Genomic DNA, 12977 nt, shown 5'->3' with positions numbered 1-12977 from the left:
TTTTTTCTGCTGAGTTGCAAAAGGATAGGCTTGAAGCAAAAGTGTAGAAAAGCTTCTTTTTTTCTATTTGTATATGACTGAGGTGAACATTGTTCAGCTGTAATCCAGTCTTATTCAACCAGTTACAATAACAAAATGTTGCATTGAAGGCCGATGAATGGAAAAATACATATGACGTTAACATTAAACCAGCTTCTCAAATCGTAGTTTAAATACACGAACTGAACTATGTACTCGTCTTTTCGTGTAAGAAGAAGCCATAGATACCACTGTAAAAATAACAATAATAAGCTATTACACACTCTAAATCCTTTTAAATGTATATCCTATGCAGCAAATAATGAAATTATGAAAAACAGTATTTAATGCACAGTGCACTTTATACATTTGACACGAAACTTGGTTTAGCAGAAATCTTACATCATTTTTTACATTTTTTTAACTTTGTTCATTTATCCATTCCTGAAAACTATTAAGTTTTGCATTAACTATTGAATATTCCAAATGTTCTGTTTTTTATTTGTGTATGACGGGCACATTCGTATTTGCAGTATTCATTTTATTGTACACAATGGAAGTTTCCCAAATTCTAGGTAGAATCCAGGTTTCTTTCTGTATTTATTGGGAATATATTTTGAGAACTGTCATTAAATTGGATATGTTCTGACTAGGTGAAGAGCAGGTTGATTATTAGTTGTTTTGACTAAGCCTGAAGAAAGACAAGTATATAGTGTCTTCCTTGTTTAATTGGCAACATGCTTCAATCACGTTGTTTGACTAAAAGTGGCTGACTGTAAGATCAGTTTACACCCCATGATCCACCTACAGATAGTAGTGTTCAGGGAGCCTGGCCGTTCTGTATAATATTGCATTGTACAAGATAAGAAAAGCAGCTTTGGGCGCACAACCAAAAAATTGTTAAAAGTGCATCAGTAAAGCCCCGTAGTCAGTGATAATCAAACAATTTTGAAAACCCGAATGATCTTCTCAATATACACTGGTGGATTCAGACTTTTTTTCTTTTTCTTTTTTTTTTTTTTACAAAACAATATGATTTACTTAAAAAACAAAAAACATATGATACATACAGCCTTAACACAGTCTGTAAATCATGGTTATACAGTTCTTGTATTCAAAGTGCTTTAAAATCAATGGTGGGCACATTACACAGATTATTACTATGAGTAGTCTTATTGTTAAGCCATTATAAATAAAAACAGTACCAAAGTGAAATCACAGTGACCTTAGCTGTCACTCTTGAATCATGGAATATATGATGCGTTTTCTTTCCCACTGATCTTTTCTTCCCTTATGAAATGTTGCTATTCACTTCTTTCTCCTTGCACTTAATGTCCTGTGAACACTCATTAAATTACATGTTTGGTCTTACAAATATCATTATTACAATGCATAGTAAACAGCTGTCCTGCTCCTGAGCTGGCAGAGTTTATTGCTGGTTCATATGAGATGTAGCACTGCTGTCAACATGCCAGTCGGGCCTCCAGTAGAAATGTACCATTCTGCGTGTCTCCGAAGTCTTAGAAGCACAGGCTCAGCTCTTTCCTGACGGAGCATTTCTGGCACTGTACCACGCAGCACCAGTGAAACCTGCACGAGCAGTTCTCCTCAAATATCACAGTCTCATCTCTGTAGCCACGCTCACAGCAGAGCAAGTCACATCCGCTGACGTCCATAGCGGTGCTGTTGCACATCCGGCCCCTGGTTCCCAGAGAGCCGGTCTTTCGGTTAGGCAAACAAAAATCAGGAGATTCTGCCGAGTAGATGAGATCCTGTTTATCTGGTGGTTTGATGTTTTGCCCCACGGGGATGAGGGTTTTACCGTCATTGCCTCCCATCACCTTGAAAGCTCCATTAAATCTTTCCAGGAGGCGATCACCCACCTCGCGAAAATGAGGCATCTTTTTCCAGCAGGTTCTGAGTGTGCAAGAGCCAGACAGCCCATGACATTTACATTCAGTTCTCATATAATTCTTCACAGCCTGTAGTTAGACACAGAGATAGATTGGTGAGATAAAAGCCGACGATATTCCGAAAGAATTTACCCCTCTTGCCTCCAAGCCATCTCAAAGCTTACAATGCTTGATGGCAGGAATCACTCAGATATACACTTTTGAGAATTACCCCATGATAAATGCAACTCCCTTATCTCTAGTCCTGTTTTAATTAAAATGCTTTATGACAGAACATAAGAAGGGACTATTCCTTTTGTCTTATTATATAGAAGCATATGTACTTTGATTCAGTGGAAAATATTGCAGATCTCTCTGAATCTATCTTCTTCACATCACCACACCCCACACCTGCCCATTTACCTGCATCTGACCCCGCACTAAGCAGGACTTAAGCTGTGTGGCGGCATTTCAAAAAGTGATAAATTGATACTGACAAACGTTGAGCAAAGGTGAACACTGGACAATGTACGGGCATTAGGTATAATTAAGCGCTGCAGTCAACCGTGCAGAAAAGAGCCAATGTTCACTGTCTCAGATTAACTATTTTGTGAGCTATACACCTTATAGCGAGCAAGCCACTGTGTTTTTTATAGGTATGTATATAAAGACTTAGTTATAGGTTAACATAACAACTTTTTTTTTTTTTTTACAAAGTTTCAAATTAAGTGTGTGAATACTTTCAACTACAACTGTATTGATTTTTTATGTTACTGTATCTGTTCTGTATCAGACTTGTGAAACTTGAACGCTTCCCTATCTGTTGTGGTCTGTAAACGGAAATAAAGCACATAACTTAAATGAAAAATTACTGGAGATGCCAATTCAATATTTGCATCCATGGATTATCCATGCATTTATAAAACTTCCTCTGAACTATGGGGAAACATTATTTTAACACGCAAACAATCAAACAAAATAGTTTCACTGTACCAGTCGGCCAGCTTCGTTGTTGTGAAGGTCAATCAAGGTTCTGATGTCACTTTTGCCCTTCTTCCGTTTTGCATCCATAAACTGCTTGGACTTCTCGTACCCGAACTCCACATCGTCCCCACAGCCGCCCCACTCCCACTTCACACCTTCCACGCCCGGCCCGGCTGCAGGGGGAGGAGGCGCGCGACTCCTTGTTGCCTCACAGCCGCACTGCAAGAGCTCCCCCATACTGCAGGCCTGCGTTACGGTGTGCGTCACCCCTGCAGCAGTGATGGCGTACACAAACGCTGTCTCCCGGATGTCTGTAACACAAAACATGGTTGACAATTTCAGGAGCACCTCTTTTTTATCGCTACACCTGGTGCAATGAATTGTGGGTCGTTAAAGTTATTGCAACAGAATCTCTCAAATGCAATTTACATATAAATCAACACACAGATCATATTAATACTATTGTTTGTATGTTGTACAAATTACTAACTTCTACCCAGTCACAGTACTTTCTATTAACAAAAAAAAAAATGATAGGGTCCAGGTTTGTAATTGACCATTCGTAATAAAGGTTTGATTCGAGTATGCCGTAGTCTCATCTCCTGTTTTTCTCAGCTCTCGGCTCCCGGCACATGCATCCTATAGTTTCCTCTCAGGGTCTCGTAGATGTGGCCGTCGGAATTCCACCTATGCCATTTGTTGGGGTGCGCCACGTTTTGTATAAGCACACTACCTTTGTTCAGCTCATACCTCTAATTGTATTTACACTGCAATGCTAGTCCCAAGGCAATTGGCTGTTATTGTTCTTGTGGAGGACACATTTCCTTTAGTGTACTGCATCAGTGGACAGGGGAGGCAATCTCACATGCTTGACAACTGCTGGCAGGTTTTCCGTGGTAATTCGGCTGCTGTAATTTATATTGTGTCTGATTTGTTGTGGCAAAGCTGGCACTCAGGTAAAATGAACTCCAGAACTAGTATGAGAAGAGGTGACTACAGCAGGGTAGTAGTTTAGTTCAGGGAATTGAAAAACACTTTAAGTAATATACATAGTAAACAGGGCCTACACTCACTGTATCAATTCAAAGTACTCCTGAAATATGGGGTGTACAATACAAATAAAAAACCTTTAAACTATGATAAGCAATAAATTAACTGATTACATAGTGAACCACTAAGCTGCAGCACGAAAATGTATTAGTGGTTCCTCTTATCTTCATTTTGAACGCAAGATGAAAAAATCTTATTCTTCCAAACATATTAAAGCTATTTTTGTTCCAATGAATAAGACATAAAAAACTACTTTCTGCCACTCAGAGAGAAGGGTAGAGGAATAAATACTGCAAAGGTGCTCAAGAAAAACTTGTACAGAGTGATGGAAAACAAGGCTTTAATACAGTTAAGTGACTGTTAACTATCACTTAAGGTCAAGAACAATTTCAAGCCACATCTGTCATCTAAATTGTTACTTGCCCGCATAATGAAAGGAGATTTAAAAAAAATATATGAAATTGACAAAACGGCAATGTAATAAATTCCAAGAAAAGGTATGAAAGAAGGTTAAATTAATATTTATTTAATACTTAGATAAGCCTTTCTGAGCCAAATTTTAATGTGACAGCCTCATTGAGGTATATCTTGTTTAAATGAGTGACGGTGGTTAAGAAATAGGGGCATTAAAATCTGTCATGATACCAACTCCCTTTTTATTTTCCTTCAGGACACAAATTCCAAACAAATTTCACCAGCAGCCTCTGTCTGGGCCTGTCAGATTAAGTAGCTGATGCCAGAAGGGGCTTCTGCAAGAATTAGCAAATAATTTTTCAATACACAATCTTTAAGTCAATGATGCATAAACTAGTTCAAAAGAATTGAGAGAGGTTTTCCAAAATGTAAAGTGCCTCTACTGAACATTAGACACAACTTGAAAGGTGTGAATAATTATGATTGATTTATTTTGCCTCTATGTGATGTCCTCCATAAGAGTTAGGCATTTTTTCACTGCAGATATCTTGTTGCATACCTGAAATCCAATTTAACTTGAAACTACACCATCCTGAAGTATGTACCAAAAACTCACTTTATTCTGGAAAATAACAAACTAACCATACAAACTAACCATTAAAAAAATAATGTATTTATTAACCTATGTTGTATTAGTATCATTCATTATTCATATATATAATTACTTAATTAGAGATGTTTGGGGTACATTTTTCACTGAAAGGTTGCATCTCATACGTAGAGCTACTTCGATTCCAGAATATGTTAGCCTGTTCGTAAATGAACTTTCCAGTAGGATGACAATCCAAAGCACACATCCAAGTGAGCAACTAAATGAATAAGGGAGCCTGAAATCAATCTTCCTAATTGGCCATCAGACTCTCCAGATCTCAATCTCTAATGGAATGAACTGAAGAAATAGTTCACAAGTCCAAGGCACGCATCCTGGACGATCTACAAGTTCTGCATGGGAGAGTTGTCAATAAACCTTCCCGAGTAACCCTATTAAAAGCCTACAAGATGTTCAGTTTCAAGGTTATCAAAAGCCACTGAAGGATTCACATGACTACGGATCGGCCAGCATGTGAAAATTATGAAACAGAAACATATGCAACATTTTCTTTGTTCAGTTAAAACAACATTTTCTGTTTTGAAGGCATCAGTTTCTACTGTTTGCCAGTTATGTCATATCCAGCATGCTTACCTGAATTGTTATGGTATGTTTCAGTAATACTAGCGGTGCAATGATGGAGTTTGGTGTTTTGAGCTTAGAAAACATAATTTCATTTTTTTTAAAGAGGGGGGAAAAAAGCCAAATGCTTACTTGATTCCCTTTCATAAGGTAAATATTTACAAATAGACTGTCTTACAATTATAAACCGTGACTGACAGAGAAACAGACAGAAGCAGATACATTTGACAGAAAAATAATCAAATACATTCCTAAGGGTACAGTAGAGGTAAAAAGAAAAAAAACGTTATAGACATACATGCATTATTATTATTATTATTTTTCAAATTAGAACCACATATTGTCTTCAAGCATTCCTAATTACTTCATTACAACACAGAGGGAAAACATGTTTAAGCAGTCAGCAGGTCTTGAAGCGAAATTTGGCAATAACCAGACTCACCCCAGGGTGAAGAAAACAACAGGTTTAGTTTATATGTTTGAGGAAAAATGAAAATAGCCTGAAGTTATTTTTGCAAAAGGAGAAAAATGTAAGCCACTTTAAGAAGGCCATACGCAACTGTGAAAGTATTTATTTCTCTGCAGGATTTACACTTGCAGAAAATGTGTTCATCCTATCTTTAGATTATGTTCTTTCTTAAAAAAAGCAATTCGGCATTAATGGTGGTAAATACAGAATGACATGAAGATGGGAAATGTATTGTTCCTAAACTATCTGCGAAAAATAACACTGAAAGGAACATAAAACCCGTTACAATGAATGTTATGATCTAAGCTACAGGTCCATGCATATTTCCTCCAAGCTGGGTAATATTGTAAATTCTTTGAATAAGCATAAAAGTGATTAATGCTGCTGCCAAGAAATGGGAAAAGACAGACATTGTGTAATTAACAAATCATGTTGCGAAATTCCTTTACATTTGTACAAAGGTGAACAACAGCTTTGCAATCCTTGAATCAGGCAAAACCCTGCAAAAATATTTTAGTTTTTTAAAGTGCAGTTTGTTCGTTTTTATAACAATTCTGTTTACTGACATGTACTAATGTATCTGTGTTACGAGGAAAAGCAATGAAACAATAGCAACATTCCTGTATCTTTGTTTCGATCAAGATCAAAAACTTCCCAATAGTTCTACAGTGCACTGAAAGTTTTATATTAGTACTCTTCTCTACTACACTGGGGTGATTTGCATAACTAGTAGTTTGACGATCACGCTTTCACCTGCAGCTGTGCAATGACATCCCTGCGTCATATAAGTGACTGAGCAGAACCTCAGCATAAGCACAGGTTGAGGCCAGCTGTGAAATCCACTAGTACTGTATTACTGTGCATTTCATACCCTTCTCAAAACACGATTTAACATCGCTGACCATAGCAGACTACATTCGCACTGCCCTCTGGTGGGAATAAGATCATAAAACTTTCTCTACACAGATTATAATGCCTCTGACACTAACAGCTAAAGTTTTATATTCTTATTTACTGAAAAGCTAAAACTGTATAAAATACTGTTTATAGCCTTTAGTAAGTAAGCCTTTTAGCTGTAGACAAGTAAATTACTAGTATGAATTTCCTTACAGTAATTATGCAATATTTAACTTAATATGGATCTTACTTCAATATTGCAGTTGCTGGAAATAATATAGAAAAACAAAACTAAAGTCAGCTAATATTTATTGACATTTGTTCCCTCTTTCTCTGCACCTGATATAAATGAATACCCTTTTTAATGAAAACATTTTTTTTAGATTATGATAGAGTATAATCAATCAATAACATTTTAAATTATTTTAGGAATGGTAAAATGCACTAATATTCAAGGGGTTACACAAAAACAAAAACAAAACCCTCCAAAAAATTACCCAAATCATTTTCATAGTTTGTATCATAGCCAGATACATTTGGGGTTTGTTTTTTTGTCCAGGCTCCCTAAATACCACTTATTTTTACCCAAATAGGTCCGACACAATACAGGGGTTATCTCCCCATCTGGGAGTTTTGTGAATCTTTTGGCTGCCTCCTACAAATCACTTTTTTAATATGTTTTACTTAGCCAATTGCTGTTCAATCACAAGTACTATAAACCCTCTCATTGTCAAATACCCAAAGAATTGAGCATACTGTAAAAAAGGCCCGCAAAATAATTGCAGCATGGGGGTCTAAATTGATTTCATGAGTGACTTCAAATGTCTGGCAGGTTCATAAGACAGAGTAGATGAATGTTTACAAGGGGCAATTTAGAGGAGAATATTAAATCTGCAATTTGATGCTGAAGAAGAGCAATCAAGTGTAAATCTGTCTCTCTCAAAGCGGAGCGCAAACCCAGCAAAGCACAAGAGCGGTCCTTGTTCTCCCTTGTAAGATCATTCCTTTACAGATTTCCCTTTTTTCAGCCTTACCTTGCTGTAGTATTTTTCCAAAATATTTATTTTGACTGGTGCAGTTCCATCTTCTGAACCTAAACTGATACTGGCACTCCCTAACCCCTAGTTTTGCTCCTTTTGCCACCTCGTTGACGATCTCCGGCTGTGTCTGACAGAGCTCTGCCTGCCGTCCCGCCAGCCTCTTCGTCTTCCTGCAGATACTGTTGGGGTCCATCACCAAGGGGCTGCCCACTGCCCTGAGAAAACAAACACTCCATATATGAGCATAAACTCTGCTTAAACTTAACCACAATTCTAGGCCCTGTTAGAAGTGTGTTTAGACATTTGCCAAGTGAAATACAGGAAGAGTGAGTTTTGTCATTGTATTTTTAATTATTTCAGTTCAGTTCAGAGTCAAAAATATTACAAACACATACATACAATATTGATATTCTAGTAAATTATCTTATTGGTCTATCTAATCTCAGCAAAGTGCTGCCCTGAATTTAATCTGAGGGGGGAGGGGGTCTCCTTTTTTAACACAACATGTAATAAGGTCACATTTTTAATTAAGTTGTTGCCTCTGGGCTTTCTTCTGTATTCCTCAAACATGCGGCCCATCACTTACAAGTTACAATTACAAGTGAGTAAGTAAACTACATTGTTGTTGAAAGTAAACACAAAAATATAACTAACTTTTAGTTCAATAATTAATCAAATCTGAATTGTTATGCTCACACGACAGATGTTTAATGTGAAATCTGTATGGCAATATCATACTTTAATTAATCAAATAAATCCCCCAAAGTAATTACAAAAATATTTTTAAGGCCTTTAGTTTATACAGGATGTTTCACACTATATGAATTAATTGTAAAATAATGATTTCTAAAAAGTGTAAATCATTTTTTGTATTTAAAACGTAAACAAAATCTGATGTCGTCTGCAGCACATTCTGCATATTATTAAGCCTTTATCCACCTCTATTGGATCTATTGTAGACTTCTTGGTCAAATGTCTGGCATAGGAATATTTTCACACTAGGGCCCTGCTTTGTGTATGGACATATTTTGCTTAATCTTTTGTTTTCTATTTTGTTGTACAATTGCTCAAAACAGTGTACATGTAGACTACATTTGGGTACAGTGACTCTTTTTATAGATTATCTACCAGTACTACTTTGTGAACATGGCTGTCACTTTGGCTGATCAATACAACTTAACATTTCTTGTTGCTATCATAAGATATATTAAGATAAAGCTAATTAAATAGTATCAATATATTTCATTATGTAACAACATATTAACTGAACTTATATAATTCTACATATTGTAAACAATGTGTTGCATCAGGATGGTGTGTATAACATGTCACAGTAAATCACCAATCTGTATTGAATGGAAAAGGATAACAATCTGTGATTTAACAACAGAGATACTGCTCCCCTTGTAGAAACACTGATTTCCATGTACATGCACACTAACCATTAGGAAGGCATTCCCAGTATCCCTCTGATAAGAGGCCTGGCCAAGCTCAATTAATTTCTTACTGACTTAATTCAAAGCTCTAGTCTTTGTAACCTTACCCATCAATGCATTAGCTATAGATTAAGCATATTTTCATATTGATTTCAATTTCAATTTACAATGGGGCATAACACTTCAGGATTCACCCTTCAGATATAAAAGTTCAGTGAGATAGAAGCATTGAGTTAAAAATACAGTGGCTCCAATACATTTTGTAAATTCAGTATATAGATACATATTAGATCCACTGTAAAGAGGACATTCACAGAAAACCTCGAGACTCCTGAAAATATAAAAATATATAATTGAAAAATATTGTGCATCTTCTGAATGAGTTGTATGCAGAATAAACACAGTGGCTACAAAAGTTTTGGTCTGTATATGATCAAGTAAAGTGAGTAATATTATTAATAAAATGTCATCCTTATTAATCATCAGTATATTAGTATATTAGTAAAGCAAGCTATATATATATATATATATATATATATATATATATATATATATTTAGGGCTGGATTAAATCAAAACTTTGACCCACCCGCTAATAGAAAACTACAGAACTGTGCTCAGTTGCAGCTTCATTTGTAGTAAGATGACACTTTCTTCTAATCATAAATGTAACCGCTATGATGTACAGGTTTGTAGTTTGCTTAGTTCAGTAGTTTGACTTATTCTGAAACTGCCCAAAACTGGAATGGTAAAGAATAACAGAATAGCCATGGAAATTTTCCCTCTTTTTATGCACGATATCAGATCAATAGAAAGAAAAAACTGAAATGCTTTCTAAAAGAAGTACACAAAAAAGTAAAATTATAATGTTTTAAAGATTATAATTTAAAGCATTGTGCATAAGCAGCCTTTTCTTGCACTCATAAACAGCTAAATTATTTTGTATCTGTAAATATTCAGAATATGGAGTAGTCAAGACAGGCTTCTAAACCAAATGAGTGGCTTGGGATCAATTCAGTGGTCTGTGGCACCAAGCCATGGCACAAGCCTTGGTATAATTCCCCAATAAAAGTTAGAGTTGCACGACACTGAAGTTGCTGTCTCCTGTCACAGTTGTATCTCTAAATTAGTGTGGATACTAAGGATGTCAAACCCCACATTTAAAAAACTAAAAGGCCCACTTAAACTTTAGAAGCCTGGCCCATAGATTCCTGTTTGAACAAATTGGACCATGGAGCCAGTAGAGTTTTGATCTCACTTCATTTATACCTCACAGAGCAGATGTTACAGCTAGCAAAATGATTCTCACTGACAATATGTATGAAGAGCATAATTGTATTCTGATAGAGTAACTTTCAATGCATAAAAGTACCAAGAAGAGTTATCATAAACACACACGCTGATTTCCACATACTTTGGCAGCATCCACCTATACTATCTGAATCAACCCTGCACTGTAAGACGAATACAGTCCCACAACTACTTACTGTATCAGCTCTTTCATATGAAGCATCTCCATTGCATACCACAATATGAGCTGCATCACAGTGCTCCCATATCTAGTTGGAGCTAAGACCTAATTCACTTTTAACAACTGATGTCTTTGATTGTTCAGCATTACTGAACACCTTTCATTTACAAGGAAAATGGTTACTGTGTTCATATATAAAATGTGTGAATCTCCATGATCTCCTTTATTTGACCTTATACCACTGGAGATGCTCACAAAGTGGAGTTTCAGCATGCTGAATTGGGAATTGCTTTATGATGACATATCCATTGCCTCCAGGTCCACCTGAAATTCCAACTCTGACCCTCTCCTGTCTCACAGCTTTGGCTACAGGCTATAACTTAACTCTTAGTAAACCTAGTAGTAGACTACACACAAAACACCCAGATTGAAGGAATTTGCGGGCAACTCTAGCACAGTATCTCCACACAAGTATAAGGAAATGGTGCACATGTTGCATTGATCCAATCACAAATCAATCCGACTTATATGCAACATAACTTGTAAATGTCGTCCTCACATATATGACACACATATGTTGACTTTACTTCGTGCAGGGCACTTCTGCAGAGTTTGTAAAAGCACATTAGCGCTTGCTTGTGCACCTAACACACCTACAAAACCCCATCATGAACTGCAGCATAATGACAATGTTACAGTTCACCCCCAGCAAAAACTAGATCATCCAAAGGGGAAGCGCGGTTGGATTCAGTGGTGCAGTTTCAATTTCAATAGCACACACGGACACATTGCTCAAGTATATCATTTCGGCATAAACTGAAGATCAGTGCTTTGTAGCAACTAGTACATGATATAGGAAGAAGAGATGTTGGAGATAAGCACAGACCGCTAACTATCCAAATCTGAGCAGACAAGCAAGCATAACATGTGCAATAATTGTTCATAATAATACTATATCGTTTGCAGAAGATCAAAATGACTTATGCAGTGCAAAGTGAAGCAACTGGGTCTTCCTGAAAACAATGATTATTATTCGTTTTGAGCACCAGATATATAAAACGCATTGTTCTCAGTTCACTTACCACCAAAGTCCAATGATATTGACTGGACACAGCAGAATGAAAAACAGGGCAAGCTGAGTCCTGGAAAGAGGAAGCATTGTGCAGTGCAAATGTGTTATAACCAGGAACAAAAATAATACTAATACTAATAATAAATACACGCAAACGCTGAAATCCAGGTGATCGTGTGCGCTTTTTACGCAGCGTCCCGCACAGTCCCCGGCGGCAGCACCGTTCAGCACTCCTTTGAACTGCGCCTCAGACGCACCACTGAGAGCCGCTGCCCTCCGTGTCCTTGCAGCGCAGATCAGCGGGGTAAATGAAGTATCATCTCCCCGGCAAAACCCGGCCACAGACTCGGGAAAGCAAGAGACGAGAGCGGACTGCGCTCAAGGTGACAACCCCGTCCCCCGTCAGAAACCCGCACTTCCAACAGCGCCGCGACTCCAATCTGGCGACGGGGATCCGAGCGCCTGAGGGCGGATGGAAAGCAGCCAGACCTCGGGCAGGAGTTACAGACAAGTCGACCCGAGCAGCCAGCAGCCTCAGTGAAGAAATATCAGCATTTTTTCTTTCTTTCTTTTCTTTCTTCTCCTGGTAATGCTGGAGTTAAAGGTGTAGTATGTTTCCACGTGTGTTTGTTTCACTCCACCATCCACACTGAGAGTCGTCTGGGGTGAAGCGGCTGCAGGTAGGCGTGAAGTACAGCACAGACATCGGAGCAATCCCAGGCAGACTTGTGCCGTTAAAGCTTTTTTTTTTTTCCACCCTTCAAGTGAGAATTATTTTTTTTTTCTTTACAGGGAAATCATCTCCCGCCCGACGTGACGTTGCTTGGGGCCAACACACACACACACACACACACACACACACACACACACATCTTTACTGTCACTCACAAAAAGTTGAATCATTTGTACATGAAGCTGGATTGTGTATAGGGGAGCAGGGGAGGGGGTGACAGGGAAACATTGCAGAAGTGTTTTGTTTACTGTAAAGAAATCAGAGCCCCCAG

The 12977-nt window shown here is 37.6% G+C and overlaps 1 protein-coding gene across 1 annotated transcript; it reads right to left on the bottom strand.

The window, feature by feature from the left end:
* Positions 1 to 341: 341 nt before the first annotated feature.
* Positions 342 to 12977, bottom strand: wnt6b (wingless-type MMTV integration site family, member 6b). Its single transcript, XM_066687950.1, has 4 exons — positions 11984 to 12977; positions 7990 to 8210; positions 2904 to 3205; positions 342 to 2000 (listed from the first exon to the last, which is right to left on the bottom strand). Exons 1-4 carry the CDS (start codon positions 12058 to 12060, stop codon positions 1539 to 1541), a joined length of 1062 nt encoding a protein of 353 aa, XP_066544047.1. The 5' UTR covers positions 12061 to 12977; the 3' UTR covers positions 342 to 1538.

The sequence above is a fragment of the Amia ocellicauda genome, chromosome 16, assembly GCF_036373705.1.
Source record: "Amia ocellicauda isolate fAmiCal2 chromosome 16, fAmiCal2.hap1, whole genome shotgun sequence".
NCBI lineage: Eukaryota > Metazoa > Chordata > Actinopteri > Amiiformes > Amiidae > Amia > Amia ocellicauda.
This window is presented reverse-complemented; position numbering and strand designations above follow the sequence as displayed.

Coding starts and splice junctions, on each gene's coding strand:
- wnt6b (XM_066687950.1), bottom strand. CDS start 12,060: ATGCTTCCTCTTTCCAGGACTCAGCTTGCCCTGTTTTTCATTCTGCTG. Junction 3,206..7,989: donor TGGAAAAATACTACAGCAAG/GTAAGGCTGAAA, acceptor TTTGTGTTACAG/ACATCCGGGAGACAGCGTTT. Junction 2,001..2,903: donor ACAACGAAGCTGGCCGACTG/GTACAGTGAAAC, acceptor GTCTAACTACAG/GCTGTGAAGAATTATATGAG.